This window comes from Cherax quadricarinatus, chromosome 13 (assembly GCF_038502225.1).
Source record: "Cherax quadricarinatus isolate ZL_2023a chromosome 13, ASM3850222v1, whole genome shotgun sequence".
NCBI lineage: Eukaryota > Metazoa > Arthropoda > Malacostraca > Decapoda > Parastacidae > Cherax > Cherax quadricarinatus.
In genome coordinates this window covers 16,025,541-16,051,738 of record NC_091304.1, presented here as the reverse complement: position 1 = coordinate 16,051,738, position 26,198 = coordinate 16,025,541, and the positions used below count along the sequence as shown (strand labels likewise).

Here is a 26,198-nt window from a genome sequence, read left to right as displayed (position 1 = left end):
TTTTGCCGTATCTCCCATCTGTTTGACGGGGTTTGGAAAGACCCCGGTCCGAGGAAAAGGGGACGCCGCACTTTGAGTATCCCACTTTCTTGGTTTGCCTGCCACCCCCCCCATCTGCGACTGCTTGACAGAGTGGGAGAACAGAGAAAAGAGTTTTCATCTCTCCCCCACCCATCCGGGATGGGATCTGCCATTTGCAGACCCTTTCCCAACATAGGGAGGGATGTGGGTGGCCTTACTGTTATGTACAAAATTGTCAAAATACCACATTTGGGATCCATTTGGGGAAGCGTGAAACAAGTTTTTATGCCACAAGACGGGCAGAAAGCAGCAATTTCACTTCCAATTTTCCAGAACATCACTCCATCTGAGATCATACATCCCCCAGGATGACTGAGTTGAAAATCGGGGCAAAATGATGTCAACAGATAAAGTCGTTGATCAAATGAAAAAGCTTTCCCCAGATTTCTCCAACTTCATCCTGTTTCCTACTTGTAAGTCCTAAAAATAAAATGCTTTCAAATGAGCTGATGAGGTAAGGGCCTTTGTTTCGCCAAAAAAGTTAGGGAAAACCTTTTAACCCGTAAAAGGGTGTCAATAAATAGGACCCCTTTTAACCTTTAAACCCCCAAAAAAAAAAAAGAAAGAGGGGGAGAGAGAGAGAAGAGAGGAGAGAGAGAGGAAGAGAGAAGAGAGGAGAGGAGAGAGAGGGAGGAGGAGAGAGGGGGAGAGGGGGAAAGAGAGGAGAGAGAGAGAGGAGAGGGGAGGGAGAGAGAGGGGAGAGAGAGGAGAGAGGGGAGAGAGGAGAGAGAGGGGAGAGGAGAGAGGGGAGAGAGGGGAGAGAGAGGAGGAGAGAGAGAGGAGAGAGAGAGAGAGGAGGGGAGAGAGAGAGAGAGGAGAGAGAGAGAGAGGAGAGAGAGAGAGGGGAGGAGAGAGGGGAGAGGAAGAGAGAGGAGGGAGAGGAGAGGGGAGAGAGGAGGAGAGAGAGGAGAGAGAGAGAGGAGAGAGAGAGAGGGAGAGAGAGGAGAGAGAGAGAGAGGAGAGAGAGAGGAGAGAGAGAGAGAGGAGAGAGAGAGAGAGAGGAGAGAGAGAGAGAGAGGAGAGAGAGAGAGGGGAGGGAGAGAGAGAGAGAGGGGAGAGAGAGAGAGAGGGGAGAGAGGAGGGGAGAGAGAGAGAGGAGAGAGAGGAGGGGAGAGAGAGAGAGGAGAGAGGGGAGAGAGGAGAGAGAGAGAGGAGAGAGAGAGAGGAGAGAGAGAGAGGAGAGAGAGAGAGGAGGAGAGAGAGAGAGGGGAGAGGGGAGAGGAGGAGAGAGAGGGGAGAGAGGAGAGAGGAGAGAGGGGGGGAGAGGGGAGAGAGAGGGGAGAGAGAGGAGAGAGAGAGGAGGAGAGAGGAGAGAGAGAGGAGAGAGAGGGAGAGAGAGGGGGAGAGAGAGGAGAGAGAGAGGGAGAGAGAGGAGAGAGAGAGGAGAGAGAGAGGGAGAGAGAGAGGAGAGAGAGAGGAGAGAGAGAGGAGAGAGAGAGGAGAGGGGGAGAGAGAGAGAGGGGAGAGGAGAGAGAGAGGGAGAGAGAGAGGAGAGAGAGAAAAGGGGAGAGAGGAGAGAGAGAGGAGAGAGAGGAGAGAGAGAGGAGAGAGAGAGGAGAGAGAGAGGAGAGAGAGAGGAGAGGAGAGAGAGAGAGAGAGAGAGGAGAGAGAGAAGAGAGTGAATGAGTTAGGGGAAACCTAAATTGGGAGCAGGTCACGTTCCAAAAACGGTACAACCAGTGCTTGTTAATATAGTGCTGAAACTTGGGAAAGATTCAAATGTTTGCAGTTAGGCTGCTGGAAGAGGCAAGAGGAGTGCAATACGAAGACAAGTTAAAAGAATTTAACCTGACGTAGTCTACAAAATATTAAGAGCGGATGGTGACAGACAATTAAGTGGCAAGGACCCAGGAGAGGACGACGCTGGTGTAAATAAGAGCGACACACGAACTACTGTGATATTTCACCAAATATTCATTTAGTTTAGTCTCTGACAGAAAACAGGAACGAGGTAAAGCAGTAGCGGGGGAGGCAAAACCAAGGGGGGAAAAAAGGGGGCCCTTTAGGATATCCCCAAGAAAGAACTTTAGGGGCCAATTGATTCAAATGGGATAGGTTTGGATTAGAAAGGATATAGGAAAGTACTGGTTTGGAAATAGGGTAGCTGAAGAGTGGAACAGTGCCGAGTAGGGTCATTGGGGAGCTTCAAATTTTGATTGGATAAATACACGAGTGAGGGGCTGGATTTGAGTGGGACTTGCACACGAGTTAATATAGTTATTAGAGCTTATTTCTTGGACAGCAATGAAAATAGGTTGGGCAAATATTTTTGTTTAGTGGGTTTGGGTTTGAGAAGCACCTGTCTAGTATGGGCCAACAGGCAGTGTTCCTCAATACTTATGTAATACACTTCTTAAACAGTAGATATGATAACGGTAATACTGGTAACGGTAGCAAGACGTAGGGGTCAGGAGCCGAGTCTGTACAGTCGCAAAGGAAGATTCAAGTTATACATACGAAGTTAGCAAACCTCGCAACACCTCTCAAGAATCAGACTAGTTCCAGAGCTGAGAAATTAAAGAAATTTTTTAAAAAGGGCCCCTTTTGCCCCAAAACCCGATTACCTTTTTCGGTACCTGTTTACTGCTAGGTAATCAGGTGTAGTAGGGCTAAAGACCTTGTTGAAAAATGGTATAAAATACAGACAAGTTAAAGAATGAGACATGTGCAAGAGTTGGGTATCTATATTGATGAAATATAGGCGAAATTTTTCATCGATAAGGTACCCAACTGTTGCATATGTGTCTTAATCTAAAACCCTGATGATATCAGTTGTATACCGACTGAGCTGCAGGTGGCGATGCATTGTGTTTGCAAGTGTTCTTGTCAAGAGTCGTGTCGGTTGACAGCGCATAGTAGGGTATTTGCAGAGCTTGGTCCGAGTTATTTATACCATCGACATAGTGGATTTGGTCCCAGTGTGATAAATAATGCAGACTGCCCTACATATGTCAGGAATCTTTTCTTAAATACATTGCAAGTTTTTTCTTTAATGAACATCCGAACCGTCTTTTTACAGCATTCGCCAACGGCCTCACCCCCCCCCCTCCTTACCACACTTATATATAATCACTTCCAAGTTTAGTAGGTTATTCGTAGCAAAATGGACGCGGTTAGGAGGTAATGAAAACTAAAATGGATTCTAAAGTTAACAAGAAACAAGCTTATCGAGACTAGAAAGCAACCAGGCAATGTTTTAAACTGGGGCGGGAAAAAACAGTTTTCCCCCCCCTGCACAAGGAAGAAACGCGCGCAAACCCCCTTAAAAATTCAGAGCTATGAGTGGGTCCTTAAAAAACAATTAATTTTTAAGAGAGAACACAAACACCACATTAACGCAGTTGCCTGACACATGAACCAACCAGTCTGCCTCACATGCCCAAACAACTCTCAATTTAACATGTCAAGCTGATACGACCTCTTCTTATATCTACCCCGTTCTTTCTTCCCAGATAAAACACTTACTTTTTCTTCCTAACCACCATCACCACCTCCTCCTCCTCTCCCAGTTAGCAATGTACACCATTACCCATCCCCCGCTGCCCCCTTCCCAGATAGTAATGCCTCAGTTCCTCGCCGCCCCCACAGGTGAAAAATTTAAATCCCCCCCTCCCAGGTTCCCCCCCAGGCAGCACACACCCCCTCCCCATCCCCTTTCCCGACAGTTATTTAAACCCCCATTTAAAATCCCATTTTCCAGGAGAGATTACACCTTCCCCGTCCTTCCTCACGAGGCTTTATCCAGCACGTGTTTTACCTGGAAATGTTCCAATGGGGTGTGACAACGTTTGAGAAATATATCCACATCGGTGTGTGGAAGAGTCAGCTGGGCACGTGTTGTTCCACACAACCTGGTTGGCAACTATGCTATACTGCGTGCCAAGAAGTGCAGGGAAAGGGGCACGCGGGAAAGGGGTTGATGAGGGAGGTGGAAAGGGGGAGGGAGCGGAAGAACGAAGGTGGATGAAGGAGAGGGAAACCCGGAAACCACCGGGGGTGGTTCAAGAGGTTTGGGGAGGGGCCCCAAATGAAGAATAAAAGTGGGACAAATAATCAAGAGTGCATGATAATTATAAGATTCTGGCCAGAGGGACGAGTTGTTGGTGTATCGCCACATGGTGTAAAGGAACAAACACCGCCATATAGTGTATTACAATGTACACAGTTGACATGTGAACTATTCTTTTCTGCTGCAACATTCATGTCACTACCCGTACAACTTTTTACCCCTAAAAATCTTGCATGTTTGTTAAATGACACAAAACTTAAATTGTAATGTAATTAAGGCTGTTCACAACTTGAGTGTTGTAAATTCTATGTTCCTTCACTCTGCTAAGTTCTATGACAGCTCCAAAGAGCGTGTTCTCCCCACACACTTTACATTATCTTCCTCTCTTGAGTTGCTACACCTTCAACTTTCAAATTTTTCATTTTTATTAGACTTTCATTTCACCAAAATATTCATGATATATTTGGTTAGATAACGTTACTGTAAGTATAAAGGTGGGCATAGGTGTAGACAATGATATTGTCATTATAAAGGTAGTGATACCAAGTATTGAAACACTCAAGGATAGAATTGGTAGTAACCAAAAGCGTGTTAACTGTTTGGACTGTAACTTATCTATACAAGGCAATGGGTTCACTTACATGGTAAGTAACACGCATTTGCAACACTACTAATCTTACTGATTAAACGTTTAGTCAATAAAGATTGTCAGTGTTGCACCAGCATCTTATCCACCTTTCGGTACTGTATACCATTTATTATATCACTCTCGAATGGCACTGCTCAATAAACTCGCCCGAGAGGGGTGAGTTTATTGAATGTTTACTCAGGCCTCACAATCAGAATGAAAGATGGAAAGTGATTTGTAAGGTGGAGAGGAAGGGTGAAGTCGAGTGGGAGATAAAAGTTAAAGGTGACAAATGAAGCACGAGGAAAAATCTGCAAAATAGGAACAAGTGGAAGGGAGCGTAGGTGACAGAGGAAAAATCTGCAAAATAGGAACAAGTGGAAGGGAGCGTAGGTGACAGAGGAAGAGCGGAAAAATCATACATCAACAGCATCGCTTACTTGCAGCCTTAAACGAGCGAAAGCGAGATTCTAAGAACGTGGTTGATCAGTGTACATACGAGGTGTTGGGTGTGGTAGTATGTCAGTGCAGCGGTTCTTTACGGGATGTGGGGGGTCTCCCCCCTCCAAGGAGGGAGTGAATAATTTCCAGGCGAAAAGGGGGACACGAATCCAGAGCAAAAATAAGTAATATGTTGTGTATTTGCGATTTGCTAGAATCGTTTAGGCAGTTAAAATAATAGTGTTTAATTAAAATAGTTTCTCAATTTTCTTATTCAAATAGAGGACTTTATATAAAAAAAAATTTATATTAAAAATTCTATGCGAAGGCAAGAGGGAGGAAGGGAAGCGAAGAGACGGGGACCAACTGAGATAATGGGCGCCACTCAAAATCGGATAAGAACCACTGTGTTAGACGTTGTTTGAAGGCTGTATTCCAAGTACGTAGTCATGTCTCCTCCCTCCCTAATCTCATTACTTTGCGTTGAACAAGACTAAATTACAGGAGCCACAGAGAGATTACATTAAGTGTAAAGGGATCACGACTCCAGCACCCACCCTTCATACACAAGAAAGATTACCAACAGACCCTTGTCTGATTTCAAGAAGGAAATCGGCAAATTCCTCAAATCAGTTCCTGATCAGTCAGGTTGTGGTGCAAACGTTGGACTGAAGGCGGCGAGCACTAACAGCCTGATCGATCAGGTTAGCAATCAGGAGGCCGGTCTGGGACCGGGCTGTGAAGGGTGAGATGAGCTACGGAAGCAACTACGGGTAACTACAGTTTGAGTCGCCCTGGAGCACTTCACTACATTTTTAATGTACAATATTATCCTCGTTAGTTTCACACCTGCCACCAGTGATACCTGGGGTCTACCTGAAAGTCGTTCCGAAGGTCAACGCTCCCGCAGTCCAGTCCTTGACCAGGTCTCCCGGTAGATCAGGGCTTGATCAACCAGTCTGTTAATGTTCCAGGTTGTGTGTGTGTACTCACCTAGTTGAGGTTGCGGGGGTCGAGTCCGAGCTCCTGGCCCCGCCTCTTCACTGATCGCTACTAGGTCACTCTCCCTGAGCCGTGAGCTTTATCATACCTCTGCTTAAAGCTATGTATGGATCCTGCCTCCACTACATCGCTTCCCAAACTATTCCACTTACTGACTACTCTGTGGCTGAAGAAATATTTCCTAACATCCCTGTGATTCATCTGTGTCTTCAGCTTCCAACTGTGTCCCCTTGTTACTGTGTCCAATCTCTGGAACATCCTGTCTTTGTCCACCTTGTCAATTCCTCTCAGTATTTTGTATGTCGTTATCATGTCCCCCCTATCTCTCCTGTCCTCCAGTGTCGTCAGGTTGATTTCCCTTAACCTCTCCTCGTAGGACATACCTCTTAGCTCTGGGACTAGTCTTGTTGCAAACCTTTGCACTTTCTCTAGTTTCTTCACGTGCTTGGCTAGGTGTGGGTTCCAAACTGGTGCCGCATACTCCAATATGGGCCTAACATACACGGTGTACAGGGTCCTGAATGATTCCTTATTAAGATGTCGGAATGCTGTTCTGAGGTTTGCTAGGCTAGGTAGGTAGGTAGGTGTGTGTGTGTGTGTGTGTGTGTGTGTGTGTGTGTGTGTGTGTGTGTGTGTGTGTGTGTGTGTGTGTGTGTGTGTGTGTGTGTGTGTGTGTATACACACAAACACGGTTGTTCTGCATATTGTGATATCACAATATGCAGAATTGTGATACAAAGGTGGGGCATAGCGAGAAACAAAGGCAGATATAGATAGAGACATGGTATCACCAAACTTGGAGTCCAAGACTTGTGTAAAGCACAAGAGACCAGATGTGCTGCGGTGGCTTATTTATCCACGATAACTGACACTCCAGGGAAAAACAACCATCACTAATTAACCCACAGTCCGACCCCCCACCCCCGCCACTTGTGGCTCATCACCTCAAGGCTTGATACCAGCGAGGGACTCTTGATGCTAGGAATTGAACCTGTCCTTCCCTTCCTTGGAGCAAACCATTCCCTTCTGGGTTGAGCGATATAATTTCATGACATTTTTCCAATACCTACCGTCTTCCTCCAATACAGGGTGATAAAAAGGAAACACATTCGCTATCATTCATTCAACAGAAGTTATGCCAAAAGTGTAGATATCATCTTCAAATTCCAGGTCCTCCTGAGATACGATAATTCCAACGTTATCACCCCAATTATTCTGGAATGAAACCATAGTAGAATGCTTGAAGATTTCCTCATCACAACACTTAAGTCTCCCATGTTATTGTGGTATATTAAATTACATCTTACCATTCCATCCCGGGTGATGGATCACGACAAGCAAATACTGCCAGCTGTTGTTAATTCCATGCAATTATCATATAGTCTAAGATATAAATAATAATTAACATTTTTATTCCATATATTTTATCTTAGTTCATTATACTTTTAAACAAGTTGCAATCAATTGCATCCTATAATAACTGTAATCAAATATATAGCGTATAGTTTCCTATCATTTAAATCTGAAAAAATGCACATACTTTCCCATCATTTAAATCTGAAGAAATGCACAACTCAAATTTCTCAAAATGCCATAGAATTATAAACACACGAACTGTCTTATCAAGCTTCACAATATCTACACCAACACAATGCATGTATATTAAATTAGATCAGATTAGTAGACACGCCAAAAAAAAAAAAAAACATGCTTGCAAAACTACATCTACAGTAATTAGTCACACGGTAATTCAGAGTTAATTCGAGGAATCAACAGTTTTGAGTACTACAGGGTCGGGTGTCTCACACAACAGTACCGGCGGCGCGAGGCGTCAACGCTGTGGTTGTATCCAGTTTCTGACATATAGAGAAGAGCTTCCTGGGTAAGGTCGTCTTCAAGAGGTTCAGGAGAGTTTGTGCTGGCTCTTCTTGTGACTAGGCTACTGAATGAGGAAGGCCTTGGTCGAGAGAGTAGGTGGGGAGAGATTTCTAGCTCGACTCTATATTTCGAGTTGGCAGAGTGAGCCCTTCGTCTAGAACGAGATTGTCTGCTCTGCGGCCTTGATCCTTCTCGAGGCACCGAGGATGTGTCGCGACTTTTATGTGAGCCAGAGGGCGGCAGCGGCGATGGTGGCGGCTTCCCCATGTCACAGGACGAGGCACTAGCAGGTCGGTATGGAGGGTCGTCTTTGAAGTGCCCCGAACATCGGCAGTCAGGAGTGGGCGTGTCCTGCAGGTGGGCACAGCCACTGCCTTTCGGGCAGCCGGCACTCTCAGGGTAGGACTGTTGGCACCAGGGCCCAACCCCCATACCCCACCGCCCGCCTAAACATGACATGACTTCTGCCAAGAGAGACTGATGGTGGTGGTGATGTTGGCGTAGGTGATGTAGATGGTGCTGGTGAAGTTGTTGATGATGGTCCCACACGGTCTTATGCCACTCCCAAGCAGCTGTGTGTGGCTCCCACCCAGGAACATCATGTTGGCTGTCACTGGAACACTTCGGCGGTGCTGACTCTTTGTTCGGTTCTCTTTCATCTACCGAAGAAGTCTTGCGATTAAATTGTAGAATTGGTGATATAGGCTGAACTTCTTCAGGAATGAATTCCTCGTCCATTGTGGAGCACTCTGATGGATCATGATACACTGGCTGGTACTCGTCACTCGCTCGAGAGACGAGGGGCGGAGACTTTGACGCCTCACTTTCTACACAATCAGAAGTGTTTACTTTGTGTAAGTACTCCGGAAGATCTGTAGACCGTGTTTCCTCCCACTCACTATCATCAACTTCACCAACTGTGGTCCACACGCCAGACAAACGACGCTTCTGTGTATTGGGTTCGCTAGAGCAGCTTTCTTCAATTATGTCAGAGTTGCTTTCATGGACACTGCGCAGGGGACTTTGTTCCTTTACGTTTTCATACGTGGGTTCGTAAACGCGTTCCTCGTGTGTGGCACTGAGGTAGACCTTACCGTAGTAGTCGCTGCTAGAGACACTGGACCTCATATCAGAGTCTGTGGTGGCCCAACAGGGAGTGGCATGAGCCAGGTCACTCTCCCTTTTACCAGAGTCTTGTGAACCTAACGAATCCAGGTAACCGCCGTGAAAAGTTGGAAAACTACAACCGGACAAGCTCGACCTATTGGAGGAGTCTGTCCCGGCCACGCAGGGCACTGCATGAACCATTCCATCACTTACCAGCGGCTCATCCTCAGATTCACGAATAGATAATTTTTCAGAATCACACGTTGAATGACAAATATCAGAAGAATCACATTTTTTTGCCTCTTCTATATCTTTAATATCACTGCATAATTCATAATCATCGCTATCACTATCTGTATCATTATCACTATCACCACTATGTATCGATGTTGAGGATATAACGTCTGCATCCTCAGTGCGAACACGAATCTTAATCTCTCCCTCGGAAAGACTGACATCAACATCACAGTTGAGGTCCCCGCTGATGGTTCTGGAAATGTTGGTAGCGCTAGTATGATCCTGGGGTTTGACTGGTGTAGCAGGTGCTGGCGCGCCCTCAGCAATAGTTTCCTGAAGTGGGGTCAACGGTTCATACTGTGGACACGTGACGAAGGAGTAGCGCGCTGTGGCATCGTCATTGAATGATTTGGGGCGGTCGTACACTGATCCCGCGGCACTGTAGTAAAACGATGTTGATTCCGACGCTACAGACTCAGCTGAGGGAGAGTTTGAGAGCCGGCCCTCGTGTGAACCATCAATAGAACTGTCTTCCCATGTGTCCTCGGCCTGAGGTCTTCTCCAACGTGTAGGAGATGAGGGCAACGACCCTCCTGACGTGACTGACGACTGAGATGTCCTGCGAGCCCGGGAAGATTGAGGGGGCGTGGTGGGCAAAGAAGGTGGTCGAGAACGTCGCCGGCGACCAGGTGTGCTAACGGAGTCTGCTCCAGAAGAAATAGCGGAGTTGCCCTTCTTAATGCATCTCCCACTCTCCACATTTTCACTAATCCTGTACCACTCATCGCTATAATTCCCAAAACGAATTCCATTCATCTCTTTTCTCGAGTCAGTGGTATGTGTTTGGTTGTTTTCTTTATCTCTGCTCGATCCGCTGTTGTTTTTCCCTGATCCACTAACAGGTTCCTCTGTCACCCCTCTGACATTATCCCCGAAACTGCATCTTCCCAAATCGCTATTATTTTCATGTCTGCGTTTTTTCTCCCCGTTTGAATGACCGCTGCTCGTTCCTGATGTTTGATGCAGTAAACTGTTGCTGCCCCCACCATGTGCTCCAGCTGATTTTGAACTAGTGTGTTCCCCTGACGTTGATTGCACACTCCTGTGGCTATCTGATCCTTGTCCGAGAATGCTTGACCTCACAGGCGACTGGGAAATCTCTACTACACTTGTAACAATATTTGCCTCGTTGGTGGCACGGTTATTTGCAGATGTGGGACTTTCAAACTTCTCAAAAGAATGTTTTTCATGAAAGGTTAAATTCTCATAGGCTGCTTGTGTGTGTACGTCGGGATGTTGGTGATCGTCGGTGTTGGTGTCGTTTGGGTGTTGGTGAGCGTCAGTGTGGGTGTCGTGAGGATGCAGGGCGGAGGCGGGCAGATTGCACCGGAAGTTCCTTTCTACTGAGTGTGATTTTGGCTCCTGGCCACGCCTCGCTTGTGGACTCGCTTGCGGGCTCTCAAAACGATACCCACTCTTTTCGTTACTCCCATTTATAATTGTTTTACTTGGAGATATTTCGGTGTTTTTGCGACGTGTGGGCGGTGTTGGGCCGACGACGTTATCTGCAGAGTCATGGCTATTCTTGCGGGCGCGTCGTGGTCGTGGGCTGGGAACTTGAACGTCATTGGAAATGGTGTGTGATGAGCCGCTTGCGCTATCTTTAGTGTTGGCTGGCACCTGTATTACCTCAATTTTAGTGGAGATGGCCACGTGAGGCTTGCCATCACCCAATGACGTTGTGGGAGGGCGGGACCTACACTCAGCAAGCTGGTCACCGCTGTTGGGCGTGGGATAGCCGCACACTGAAGTACGCCCACAAGGAAAGACTATACCACTGCTTCCCTCACTCACCACCCGTTCTCCATGCTCCTTCCTACCACTTTCCTGATTATCATTACCTGTGCCCACGAATCTCAACCGTGGGCCAGCCGAGCCAATGGCATTCAGAATACCAGAGAAATACTTACGAGGTTTTGATTTGGACTTGTTTTTTGAGTTGCTCTTGCTGGAATTCCTTGTTACTTTATCATGCTTTGCATCGCTCACTGATTCCGGGGTTTTAGCATCAATATTGGATAGTTTAAATTCGTGCGCCAAGAGCCCGGGAGACTCTGGGAGTTTGGGGCGAGCATCGCCGATGTTGTACTCTGAAATACAGATGTTGCTGTTGGGAAATGAGGAGCTGAGAAAGGTGGGTGGATGCTTGTGTCTGCTGCCTTGGCTACCACGGAACTGGGGCGGCCCAAGCACCAACTCACTCTTTTGCACTGTGGCCCCACCACCACCCTGCTCGCACTCCCCGTGGGGGGAAACGAGCGTCTGGCTGTCGCTCTGCTCCCCACAACTCACTGGCACTTCGACTACTGTTCGTTGCGTCGCTTGGGCAAATTTACGATCACTGCCAGTACCCACCTGCACACGGTGCAGGTGGAATTCGTTACCGAATACCTTGATCGACGAGGAGCTGGTGGTGCCGGAGCCGCTGTCAGCAACATTCTGCCGTCGGCGACTATGACCCGGGGACTGTGGGGACAACTTTTTCGACGTTTTGGATTTGAGTTTTGGTCTTGTGTGGCAGCAGCTGCTTGTGCCGCTGGATGAGGAGAGGGTGTCAGTACTAGCTGTGCTAGCTCTCCAATCTGGTGACGTCCTTACACTCCGTGAGGAATCCATGCTGGAGAACTGCTGCGACGGGTCAGCTTTAAGCAGTAGTCTTAACCTCTGATTGCTCCCACTAACTAACCTATCGTTCATTTGATGACTTTCACTTTTTACGCTAGACCCATCCTGAGGTTCGATGTTTTGGTAGGTACAGCTGTCATTCTCATATACCTTACCGGCTGATCTTTCCCTCGACCCCAGAGGAAAGAACTGTGGGGGCGAGACAGAAGGCTGGGTAAGAGCAGCGGACCCTGTGCATGATTTAGTTTCATCGTCCTTGCTGGGTCTCCGAGGAAGAGGTGGCGTCAGGTGAATGGTGACGTTGCTTTTATTCATCTCACTGTCCCGCTGCACTTTATAAACACTCGCACCTTCAGCGTGGCCTTGCTCGATTGCACCCTTTATCGTGTTTCCAGCTTCTTCAACTGCACTCCCACTTTCGTCCTGGTTCTTAAGTGTTCTGATTCCGTCGGTTAGATGAGTGGTGTTCTGACTCTCCACCTCAGCTACTTTATAACCCACCTGGACTTCGTCTTCCTCGTTATTCACTGAAGTATTCTCAGTGTCTCTCCCCTTGCTCTCTCCTCTCTCACTTGGCATGCCACACTCTCCTGACGTGGCCACGGTTGCACAAGACAATGGTTTTGTTGTTTCAAGTTCCTGAGCTGCTATACTCTCCCTGAGGATGGAGAGGGCATTTTTGATGACACTGGCGTTGAGGATGGAGTGGGAGTCATGAACAGTAGACGAGTGGTGAATAATTAGACCCTGGCTGAGAACTCTCTGGGTTCTCTCTGTGGTGCTATCGTCTACACTCACACTCCCCTCTACACTATTATCCCGACAGCCAGGGCGCTCACCACACCTTTCACTTTCTTCTATACTTACTTTGTCCACAGTTTTGCGAACACACTCACACACGACCTCCCGGAACTCAGTCTTTCCAGAACCAGTTTTATATTTTCCATTAACAAATTCCAGGTTTTCTACTCCAGCAGTGAACACATGAGCGTCTGCTTCCTGTGTATCAGAGCTTGTGTTAACAGAGTTCAGTGTACCCTCGCCACCCCCTTGCGCGCTGTCATTTCTAGTACTTTGGCAATTAACTTTGGAAGGTCGCCTCTTCCTGTCGAGGTCGTGTTGAGGAAACTGCAAAAGTTTATGTTCTTTCACCTTGCGGAGGCCGAGCCTTAGACGCGAGAGCTTAGTCTCGTCAACACTGCAGGACTTGCGGGTCTGGTAGCCACATACCAGCGAGTGTTTATATGGGATGGCGTGGGCGGTAGCCTCCCCACCCTGCCCCTCCACGCCACTAACTTCATCCCGCCACCATCCTCGCCCGACACCATTCTTAGTGGCACTGCTATTGCCTCTGCCGCTAGAGTAGGCAGCATCTCCAAGCGGTGCCGCCGCCGCCGCAGCTTGGCCCAATTGTTGTCCCCGCAACTTGGCCCTTACGTCACTAGGTAGTCGTACGTCTGGCGCACTACGCCAGCGGCGCCACACCTGCCTTAGTGTATCCTTGTCGCTGGGCTCAGCGTCAGCCTCGTAACCCTCAGAGTCGTCGGTAAACCACGAATTACTCTCGTCCGTGTCACAATACGTGGTATCAACACTTGGACTTCCGCAATCTACCCCTTTTCCAACGTTGCCTTTTTCGTTCTCCTCAGAAGACGAAGAACCAGAAGCCGAACCCGTGGAAGACGACGACGAGGAACAGGATGATGACTTGTGAAGACCTGCAGATGAGCCCTGCAGAGCTAGATTTTCAACGATGATCGAGCTCTTGGTCTCAGCAGGCGGAAGTGACGCCTCAGACTTGTTTACATCGCAGTCAGATAGGGAGGTGGACTCCTTGAAGTACTCCTCCACGGGGTCTTGAAAGTACTCTTCCACCACCTGCTTGACGAAGGCCTCGTCCTCGTGCCACGTCTTGCGCTCCCCAAGTAACGGGGAACCAATCTTCTGAAGCCTGGAGAGCGTCTGCCCAGTGCTGGGTTTGACTTCACTGCCGTCCCTCAGCACCTCGCAAGACGCCACATGATAGTCGAGGTGCGACTTCTCAACGAATATAAAGCTTTCCTCCGCCACTTCATCACCACCGGTGACACCAACGCCACTAAAACTCACAGGTCCACTCCCACTGCCTGATTCACCACCACCAATACTTTGCCCACCACCACCATCACCCATGCTTGTCCCACCACCATAAAAAGCAGAATTCAGAGAGTTAAGCCTGGCGCTAACACCAAGTGCAGTTACCCCACGGCGCCTCATGTTGCCAGCACCATAGTTACCCAAGCTGGGTCTCACCCCATCAGTAGCGGCGGCGACGGCCCGACACCCGTAGGCGAGAGACTCACAGCTGGCGGCCCTGGCGTGGCTCAGGGAGTGACGTTTGAGGTGTTCCACTCCCTCATACCCACCATACGAGTCACCACCGGAGGTCTCGCCCACGCTGTCCTCTATGTTGCTCAAGTGCATGCACGAGAGAGAAGCCCACCTGTGGCGTTTCTTCCGCTGGCGGTGTCGCTGGCCAACACCGTCCCAGTACTGCTTGTATACCTTGCGGTCATCACAGGCCCTAGGGTTTATGCCCACCTGTTGAAGCAGCGCCCGCCGGTGTTGTTGCGCTACCTGTTGATGCAGGCTGGCCTGCTGCACAGCCTGCTCGGGAAGCTGTGCTGGAGACATGTTTTCGTCGTCGCTGTCGTCCTCCTCGTGGTGACACTCCAGGGTGGACGAATGTGGACCAAACAAGAGGCGGTGCACAATGCGTCGCGGCAACGACAAGTGCTGGTGTTGCTCCCGGTGTGCAGAAGACTTGTAGTACAGTGGTTGTTGCTGCTGTTGCTCAGCTGATGCAGTGGCAGAAAACCCACTTTTCTTCTTTGGGCTCAGTGTTATACGGAAAGGTTGAGTCTTGGAGCGCCACTGTACGTTGACCTGGTACTGACCAGGTTTGAGAGTAATGGTAAAGTTCTTAGTAGATTGGTGCTGGTGATCATCACAACCAAACTGCCCGAACTGTGACTGATGCTCAAACTGTTCATGTCCTGAATAATGTTGCTGTCTAAACTGCTGGGAGCTAGAGCGCTGCTGTTGCTGTGGGAAAATTGGTGGCTGAGTAAACTGGTAGTGGTGACGCTGGTGTGTGGGTTGTGTTGGGTGAGGGCGAGGCGGCGGGGGCTCTGCTACATGCGAAGACCTGTGGTACTGGAAGGGTGTTGTGGGTGGAATTTTGATCTCCGTGTCGCATTCACTCCGTCCGCCACCAATACCCACTGACCCAAGGGAGCCAGTGGTGCCGTTGACAACGGGAGCCCCGTGGAATCTGTTATTCACAGTCTTAGCCTTGGGGAAATGTTTCAAGAGGTAGGACGTGAGATGCCTTTTCTCGTAACTCTTATGATGTCCTGGATAGAGCTGAGAAGGCTGCGCGTTCAAATTATTCCTAAAAATATCATCATATTTAGGTGGCTGGTCGAGGGACTCCCCATACTGGATGTTGGCAGCTTTAAGTGTGTGTGAGTTGGCGGCGGCGGCGGGGTAGTGTTGCTGTTGCACGGGAGGAAACTGCTGGTACAAATTACAGTGTTGCTGTGGTCCACCAAGTTCCGTGCCGGAGACACTGCTGGCCTGCTTAAGGTGCAGTGTAGCCTGAGGATGACCTGCACGCAGGTCCAGGTTTACCCTCACCACATTGTCCTGAGGGACTACCTTGGCTTGAGGGCCACGTCGTCGACGTCTACCTTCTGCCATGGGCGCACCTGGCGTCGAGGACTGGGCCTGGCGTCAAGGACTAGGCCTGGCGTCAAGGACTAGGCCTGGCGTCAAGGACTAGGCCTGGCGTCAAGGACTAGGCCTGGCGTCGAGGACTGGGCCTGGCGTGGTCTCCTTCGCCACCCTAAGTCTTGACTTTATCATCAGTGGCCAGTGTCTCGCGCATGATCGTCTGGAAGCCACAACGCATCATTACACATTTCACGACATCCTGCCTGAAACCCTTATGCACCACACAGTTACACATACATCGGCTACAATACCCACTATTCCTCAACACGAAATAGCATGAACGTTTGCTTATCTACTGAAGACTAGATATAGCAATCACATCGGAAAAATAAATTGAACACTTAACACCAACCTCATCAACCGATCATAAAGAAAACAAAAATGAACTACTGACTCTAAACTAATCTTTTCCGTTACTTTACAAAAGTCACAAACATAGCAAAATATTAAAGTAGGAAAGAGCATTTTGCCTATAATATTATCAAGAAATTCTTGAATGCTGTTTGCTAAGATGAGAAAAAAAAGAGAAACTCAAACTCCATCAGAACTCTGGTACAAACCAGCTTCAACACATCTCAAATCTATTACAATCTCATCCGCAATCTCTGCGGGTTTGTGACATTTACGATTAGGCAGCCCAAATCAGGGACAAGATGAAAGGTTAGGTAACATTATTATAATCCCCTTTCCCTTTGCCCTTAAACTCCATTCTGCTCCCCACAAACACCCCCTTCTTCCCCCAACCTTTCCCCTCACGCACGACTATCTCTTCCTAATCCTGTCTATCCTCTCTTCCATGGTATATAATCCAATGATATACCCATATTTCTCCTTATCTGTATCAACTATGACCACCTGATCACCCGGGCTGTGGCGCCTACGGTACACTGCGACCGGCTAGCACCAACAAGCTGACTTATCAGGCCATCACCCAGGAGAAATTACCTACCCCCAATTACGGGTGAAACTGCCCATTACCTAGACACTGAATGACCCAACACGTTTATTATTATTATTATTATTATTATTATTATTATTATTATTATTATTATTATTACGATACTGTCCAAGCTTCAATACAAATGTTTTCTATGGTTCCCTTTAATGTTTAACGTGAGATATTAGTAAGTTCTTCACTCTGACATTAAACACAGCTCAAACATGCACACTAACATCTCCGTAACAACAATAATGTACATTAATCCTAACTTTATCAACGTTACACTGCAATCTCCCTCAACTTGTATAATAAACATTAAACCCTTTCCTTAACACTAAACATTGCCATCTCTCCACTAAGCAATAACTGAATCAATTAGCACCACGCTACCTATTAACACCACACCAATTACCACACTGCCTATGAACACACTACACCTATTAACACACTACACCTATTAACACACTACACCTATTAACACACTACACCTATTAACACACTACACCTATTAACACACTACACCTATTAACACACTACACCTATTAACACACTACACCTATTAACACACTACACCTATTAACACACTACACCTATTAACACACTACACCTATTAACACACTACACCTATTAACACACTACACCTATTAACACACTACACCTATTAACACACTACACCTATTAACACCTATTACCACACTGCATATAATCACGCCACCTATTAATACCACGCCACCTATTAACACCACGCCACCTATTAACCACACCACCTACTTCCAGCAAAGGAAAGGTATTGATCATGTATACATTACTAACACCTTCAATACGTGCTAAACATTACCACCTCCATCAAACATTACCACCATCACCATCAAGCACTGCTATCAAACATTACCATTATCATTACCACCATCATGAACATTACCACCTCCATCACCATCTAACCTTCCATAAATTTACATGTCCAATGTTTTAATTTTTGACCTACTTATTTTAGCGAGTTAATCTGTCCTTGATACAATTATTACTATACAATGTAACTTAAGTCCTGCTAGATTTATCTTGCACAAGACTAAATTACGTAGTTTTTGTAAAGTTCGAGCTGGTTTTCGAGTAATTACAATGAGTACGCATCGTGTATATGTATTTTTTGGTATAAATTTTAGTTTCGTTCTGTGATATCCTCAACTTTCATTTCCGCTGTGGAGGGGACAGGTCACACTGAAAGGTGATATTTACCGTGTTTGTTATACGTTTGAAGAGACTTAAGATTTCTCTTGTTCCCTTTCCAGTAGCTCTGCTAGAATAAAAGGCTTCAGTAGCTAGAGAACCCGGAATAGAATGCTCGATTATATCCCCAACGTCCTGAGGTCTCCCAGTTCAGGATGACATTTAGCTAGCTGATTAACGAAACCAATCCTGTGTGATGGAATATGCTAGGGAAATAACTATCTTTTCTTCCCTCTATGTAACTGCTATAAAGTGGAGCATAGCAGCACACCAATGATGTTCCCAACATTTAACATTACCATCGTCTTCCCCCAAAGTCAAACTATCATCTCTTAAAGCTTATTATATCCTAACCAACAGTAAACATTTCCAGGTAATATATCACCGTCATATCTATCGCCCCAACACATCAAAAATTCGTCTATCAATATCCATAACACTATACATGTCTATCTCAACATCAAAAAACGAAATAAAGACGAATACAAATCGGCCATACTGTAAACACAGTAAATATTCCCTCATTCTAATACCTGCGGCGAAACAAGACTTAAATCTCACACACCCATTATTGTAACTTTAAAACCTATCCATTAATGTAACTATAAAACTCATTTCTCTGCAATGTGCGGTGCCATAAACACAAACCAAAAATTCTACACCGTTTTAATAGCAGGTTTATGTTAAGTTAATTAAAGCAAAGATAAAGTCAATTTAAGTCAAAACTATATAAATACGCACCGGCCTCTGTTCTTACTCTCAAACATCTGTTTATATTCCCAGTGTCGTTTCGCTGGCCTGCTCCACCAGTCACACCGTCCACAATCATTAAATATGGTAACCAAAGTTCAGTGGACAAGGCCAATCACTATCAATGTGGTTTTATTAGTCCTATCAATATTAGGACAGTTCCTGAACCCACTGTGTACGTTCATAATCTATCTTGACTACCACCCACGGGTTGGGTATGGGATACCCAGTAAAACTATATCAACTCCACCAAGGTGTGCTAACCTTTCTAGCTACCCGAGTTGATCTTTGAATGTTGTGTTGAAAGCTGGTATCTACTCCTCTTGAGCCTTCACAACTACATATGCTAACTAGCCACCGCTACCTGCACCGGCAGCTACTACGTATATGTATACGTGATATCCTTTGATTTGTGTTGATAACTGATCTACTAGTCTAGGGGGCCAAAAAACTGCAAACCTCACTCAAGGAAAAGTATCTTCGAGTGAGCATAATACCTAGCACATCTGAGGCGCACATCAACCAAATAACTGATGCAGCATATGGACGACTAGCAAACCTAAGAATAGGGTTCCGACACCTCAATAAGGAATCGTGCAGGACTCTATAGACAGTGTACATAAGGCCTATATTGGAGCATGCAGCACCAATTTGGAACCCACACCTGGTTAAGAACATCAAGAAATTAGAGAAAATGTCAAGGTTTGCAAGAAGACTAGCCCCGGAGCTAAGGGGCATGTCCTACGAGGAGAGGTTAAGGGAAATTGACCTAACGACACTGAAGGACAGGAGAGAGGGGGACATGATAATGGCATATACAATACAGAGAGGAATTGACAGGGTGGACAGACACAATGTTCAAAAGATGGGACATAGAAACATGGGGTCACAATTGGAAGCTTAAGACTCAGATGAGTCACATAGATGCTAGAAGTATTTCTTCAGTCACAGAGTTGTCAGGAAGTGGAATAGTCTGGAGAGTGATATAGTGGACGCAGGATCCATACATAACTAAGAGATATGACAAGACTCGTGTAACAGGAAGAGAGTCGACCTAGTAGCGACCAGTGAAGAGGGGAAGCCAGGAGCTATGACTCAACCCCCTGCAACCACAATTAGGCGAGTGCAGGCTAACACACACCATGCAAAAGGAATAACTTTAAAAGTGAGCTGATGACTGTCAACTAACCAATTGCACACAGAGTTTAAGAGTAAAAAACTCATAAAAGACTGCTCGCTCCAAATTTCTGCCCATTCCACCGCAAAATACAAACGACTAAATCAAACTCTTAAACATGCTAATATAGCTGGTAATGTGAGAGTGGGATACAGAAATACCTAAGCAAAACAAAGCAACAAGTCATGGTGATATAATAAGTCAGAACTTTAGAATGTCACCACAAAAGCATCAACCATGAACTCGTTGTATTTATTCGTGATGTAATATGTCAACGACTTTACAGAAGGCTTAGAAACTTGTTTAAGTTCATAGACGATACCAAGCTTAAGAGAATATAGGAGACGGAAACAAACTAATTTGACCTAGACCAGTTATATTAATATTCAGAAAAGTGGTTACTTCAGATAAACCAAAGAAAATAAAATATAATACGGCTGGGAAACTGTGCATAAAGATTAGACACGTTACTCCATAAGCAAAGACTAAGAACTGAGTAACGAGAGAAAAAAGTAAGTTTCAACACCTCAGAGTACACGTCCAAACCTATAGCTACACAAAAGGAACATCGGCGATACAATACATCACATGCACAACCTGAGATGTTTATTTTAAATCTGTTACCTGTTTGGAAAGTTTTCCTACTCGGGCTATGCAACCCGGCCTAGCACCAGGCCTGGTCGACCAGGTTGTTGTCAAGGCTGGTACCAGAGCAAGATATACAGAACCAGACCCCACGACACTAGAAAAATGAAGAAAACAAGCTGGGAGGGGGTACACGAGTACTACATACAAGCAGAACCCCGTGAAAGGGACAAAGAAGACTCCTTAGTACTTTATAAAGCGCCTGTTAAGTGTCAGGGCAATGACGCAGAACAGCAGCCTAGTGTTATATTGTAGTAACACACCACGGCTTCAAAATGAAATTGAATAAATCCAGCCAATATCTGTCAAGAGGTGGGCACGTTAGCTTTAATTAAAACAAAACTCGCTACATGCATGTTGTGTCTGCACACAATATGCATGTAACTGGTTAGCGAGGAGAGCGCGCGTGCCAAGAGACAAATGAAAACAAAGACTAAGCCATATATATGGACATTAAAAGAGTACTTTGTTTCGGGGTAGTAAGTGGATCGCACTAAGTAAAGAGGTGGAGGCAAACATCATATCATACAAAGTTTGAGAGGTATACGTATGATCAGACCCTGGACGCCAGGAGTCGGAAAAGGCCAGCCAAACGTAGTTAAGAGACGAAGCCGGAGATTATGACTCGCCTCGGACAAATTAAGAGCATAAACAAACCTGCCACCCACCCTTCCCAAAGAATGAAGAACACTATCACAGTAATATAAAATTACTAAATTGCCAGTCAAATATACATGTATGAGGGGAAAAAATCTAAAAACTTTTCAGTGTTTAAAATATAACTGAGTGGCGCACACTATCACTGAGAGACAGCCACTAGTAGCATCTTAACACGGCTCTTTCAGACCCCAACTGTGTGGCAATCACTATATTCACCAGTACTGCTGTTCTATATCACTGATACATAAACCACACTTTTCAATGTTGCACATACACTAGGCATCGCCACACACGTGTCTACAACTTGAGTGACTGTCATTATTCCTAGCACTCATTTTACTATCACATTCACTAACGAGGTAATTGCTAGTTCCCCCGAAAATGAAGATGAGCTTGAGAGAAAACGGGATTAGGGGGAAGGTCTCACGCATGGGGCCGGGGCGGGGAGGGAGCACGCGCGCGCGGGCCTAGTGGAGCACAGGTGTGTCCCCGTGCGAGGTTGGTCAGTAACTGAGCCCCGGGGAGCGGACGACCCCATGGGTGGTGGTAATGATGGTCCTCCAGCAGCTGCTGCTGCTGCTCTCACGCCCCGCCCACTACCACCATGCCCAAGCAACCCACTCTCCCTTCCCCCCACCAACGTCCACTAGTTAGCCAATCACATCCATTACCACCCATCTTTTATATGCTACCCAGTACCCAACATACCAGTAACAGGCTAGCCTCCCCCGCTCCAAGCCTCCACCTTCCCCAACCCTATTATTATTACTACAATCCCTATTTATAAAACTATTATGTACTACCAATTACATAATTGCCAATGTCACTAGAAAGTCTCATCACATCCATCCTAAACCCTTCTCTTTTGAGTTCCCGTCCCCATCCATCATCTACTCTACCTGTCACTGACCCCTGCATAACCAGGGGCTTACCATAACGTCAATTTCACATATTCTTGAACCAACCGTATATTATGCTTTGTAGAAATAAAATTTATCATATGAAAACGACCCTCGAATTACCCCAACACTGCTACGAGACACGTGAATCCTGAAGTGGGTAACCCGTAGATTTTTTCTCGAGACCGTTAGGTACAATACTTTGTAACTCCGGATCAATGTTGGAACAGAAGCACTTTTGAGGAGAGCTTTGCCCGAATGCGGAGCTCTGGCCGGGCGAGGAAAGAGCTGAAGAATGTTTGGGATCTTGGGACCTGTGACTACACGTTGACTGGTTTCCTTGGAGTGAGCTGTTCTAAGGACTATTCCATAAGAGTATATTCACTCTCGTAAACTAATTCTCCAGTCCCAATATTTTTGTATCTTCCCCAGTTATCTTAATATCAGTTTTATTTCTCTCTGGCCAAATATTTTATTGCACAAGTAATAATAAATTGTAATCGAGTGGAAGAATACATTCGCTGCCCACGTTTTTTATTTGCCATTCTTAATAAGGAGAAGGGTCTACCTTCCTCCTCCCCCCACAATATGCGAGACGTAACCACTATAGATGTAGACATCACAGTGCTGCGACAGCAGAAGCATCAGTAGCAACAGGGAGGGAGCAGAAAGCGAAATAGTGTAAAGGATAATGGAGGAGAAACAGCAAGGCTAGATTGTGATGGGCATACAGGAGTGACACGGTTTTACCGTGTCACTAATGGGACGTCTGCACACCAGATCATATCTAATGAACCTCCTGGGCTTTTATGACAGGTAAAACGAGACTGATGGATGGACTGCAGGAAAGTGTTATTTAACAAAGAATAAATTGGCACACTAATGTGGTTAGAACAATATACAAATAACCCGCACATACGAGGTTGAAATTCATGAGGATGCTTCGATCTGACTTCGACCATTAACTAGGCACAAGCGCGAGGGGAAGGAAGCCAGTACATACACGACGGGGAGACGGGGCCGGGAGTAGTGGAACGAGGTAATAGTAGTACAACAGTGGCAGGGGAGGGGGAGGAAGTTAATAAGGTAGTAGTGTTAGTGAAACAAGGGTCAGAGGGAAATGGTAGCCAAGCAAGCAAGAAGCAGTAGAACAGAAGCAGCAGCAGCAGCAAAGGTAGTCTAGAACAACAAAAAAAGCACTGCAGGAGAGCTAATGGCCCACGAAAATGTAAGACAGGAGAAGGAAGGATAAAGGTCAAGCCAGGTCACGAATGTCCCTAGGCATGGAGCATTTGGAAATGTAATGAGAAAGGACGGCATGTACAGAAAACCAGCACTAAGCCATATTAAAAAAAAAAAAAAACATACCACGGGCGAGGTTAGAACCCGCGATCAGTCTCATAACTCCAGACCGTCGCGTAATAAGCCATTAGACTCTGATCGCGGGTTCTAACCCCGCCCGTGGTATTGTTTGTTTGTAATCGTGTCATTACGATTTCGTGAGTCATGTTAAAAAAGTTGTATATAGGGGAAGCTTCAACAAGATGGCGTCTGTGAAGCCTTGAGGGGTAGACTGGTCTTCACACCCACCACTGTCAGTTGAGGACAGGAGGGCGGTAACGTTCTGGTTATCAGAAAATAGAATAAATCATCAGACTAGCCCAGTCATTAACAAAGCACTGGTCTACCGGTGCTGGGTAACACTGAAGCAACAGCTGTGTCTTAACGATGATACATATCCGTGGATATCATCCACTGGTTTACCGGAGCCACATTTCCCACAAGTAAATAACAAAGGAATCCACGGAGATGTGATACCCACCCCTACCATCCCCCCTAAGAGGGCGCCCAGGTCTTTGTGTTTCCAGGTTACATGTTCTTCTCTATTGAAACCGATACATTCAGGTTGTTTGCAAAACTTTGGGAAAATGACAACTGTATTTGCACTTACAACATCAGTGTTCCTTCTGTGACTTGTTGGCACAAAAAATGAAAATACCTCCAAGTTTCAAAGGGAGAGTGATTCAAGGGAAGAAAATGGGGGTAAAAAGGACAATGAAGGAGGAGGGGAAGGAATAGGGAAGGGATAAATGAGAACGGAGAAGGGGGGGGGGATGAAGAGGTGGTAACGACAGGCAGGTGAAAAGGGGAAAAAGGGAAAGAGGACGGGAAAGGGGGGTGAAGAGAAAGAGATACAAAGAAAAGGCAGGGGAGAGAGGGGCAAGCAATATGGAAGAATGGGTCACGACACGCCCTTGGCCCGTTACTCAAGCGACCCACCACCAGTCAAGGTCCACCTAGTAAAAAGGATAAAGTTCACGGACACACTACATGAATACTGCAACTTTTTCATCCTCCAGGGAAGATTCCCGCAGGACGAAATGCAGGGAGGAGGAGGAAAGGAACGAGGATGAAAAGGAGGATGGGAAGGAGGAAACAAATAATACAAGCGCCTGGTAACTCGAGAACACTTCCAACCTAGGCCCCCTTCCCCCGCCATCATTACCACCACGACCCCCCAAGGGGAGAGGCAGTCATGAATGAGTAATTGAGGCCTACGTAAGAAATATTCTGAAGTGCAGCACTGGCGTGTCCAGAGTACACATATTAGGCCGGCTTACTAAATCATCTCTTGTGAACTCAGTGAAGAAGAGATTGTGATTGTGCCCTCAAGATTATGTTATACCATGTCAAGCTCCTATCTAAACTAAATATTCTTTATTTTACAGGTTACGCTAACTTTAGTTAACCAATATTTGAGTGCAGTCGATCGCCAATAACCAAATTACATAAACGATCAGGTAACGTCTGGAAGCGAAGAAAGTCGTTGCGTAGTTGAAAATATCAATGTTGGATATTTACTCTGGAGGACGAATTACCACAGGACGTCAACATCCCCACCCCCCTATCCTCCCCCGAAGACACCTCCCGGAGTCCGTCCGTCCTCCTGGTGCAAAAAGTGGTTGACATTGCCGATATGAGCCACATTAAGCACTTGCTTGGCATGGCGGGAATACTATAGTGTTACAAAAGTAAAATAATTCGTGCAACACGATGAAAATAACTACTGCTGATAGGCTTATCATATGTGCCAAGGAGGAGGATGGCACTGTGAAGTCTTGAACCATCCTCTTGCATCATGCTAGGTCTGACGCTTCATGATGATCTGATCTTGCTACATATCTGACGCCTCTTAATCCTCATCCATTAACCAGGTCTTGCATCTCTCATGAACGATCCTCGTCCAACTTGCTAGCTCTTACGCTTCTCATACACAGTCCTCCCTAATCTTACAGTATTGCATGACCGACTTTCTCAGCGCCTAAGAGCTCGCGAAGTATCACAAAAGCATACACTTTCTTCTACCCTCAAAATACGTAGGAACCTGCCAACAGCTTCGTCACACGTCTATCCACAGCTTAGCTACAATTAAATATCCTGGGACGTCCCATCCTCAACACCTCGCTCCCAATACAAATCAATGTACAAACAACGACACAGCCACCAAGGCTGGCTGGCATTGTCGTACTGCACGCACTCACTAATTCGGCTAACCTTCATACCCTGATAAAATTCAACACTAAATTATACATACTAACATTTCAGGAAAAATCTTGCCTATCGTAATATGTATGTATATGCAAGTATGTTTATGTATATGAATGTGTGTGTGTGGGGGGGGGGTACAACTCACAAGCTCACTATTGCAGAGGTGATGTCACAATAAAAAGTGGTAGGGTTGGTCTAGGCAAGACTTCATAGAACCTCCACCACGAAGACACGTGAAGACTATGTTAAGTCCGCCGCTGCGACTGCTACCGAAGACGATGTTTTGAGACAGTGAAGTATACAAGACGTGTACCTACATCACCTATCTATGACATGACATACCTGTGACCGGTTTCGAGAAGTTCCTTCACCCTCGTATCAGGACTTAAGGCCAGATTTCCGTTGACTACCTGGTCAACCATACTGTTGCTGCGGTCAGCAGGCCTACATAACTATCATTTAGTTGCTCAGGCACTAGCAGTTGTTGCATCTTAAATCTGGCCGTTAAG

General features: G+C 46.3%; 1 protein-coding gene across 1 annotated transcript in view; it reads right to left on the bottom strand.

The window, feature by feature from the left end:
• Tpr2 (Tetratricopeptide repeat protein 2) overlaps positions 1-14,544 on the bottom strand; it is a 129,380-nt gene extending 114,836 nt beyond the window's left edge. Inside the window, exon 1 of the mRNA XM_053776504.2 lies at positions 7,978-14,544. Within this exon, the coding sequence (XP_053632479.2) occupies positions 7,978-14,531 (6,554 nt within the window). The 5' untranslated portion in view covers positions 14,532-14,544. The remainder of the gene's footprint in view (positions 1-7,977) is intronic.
• Positions 14,545-26,198: the final 11,654 nt, after the last annotated feature.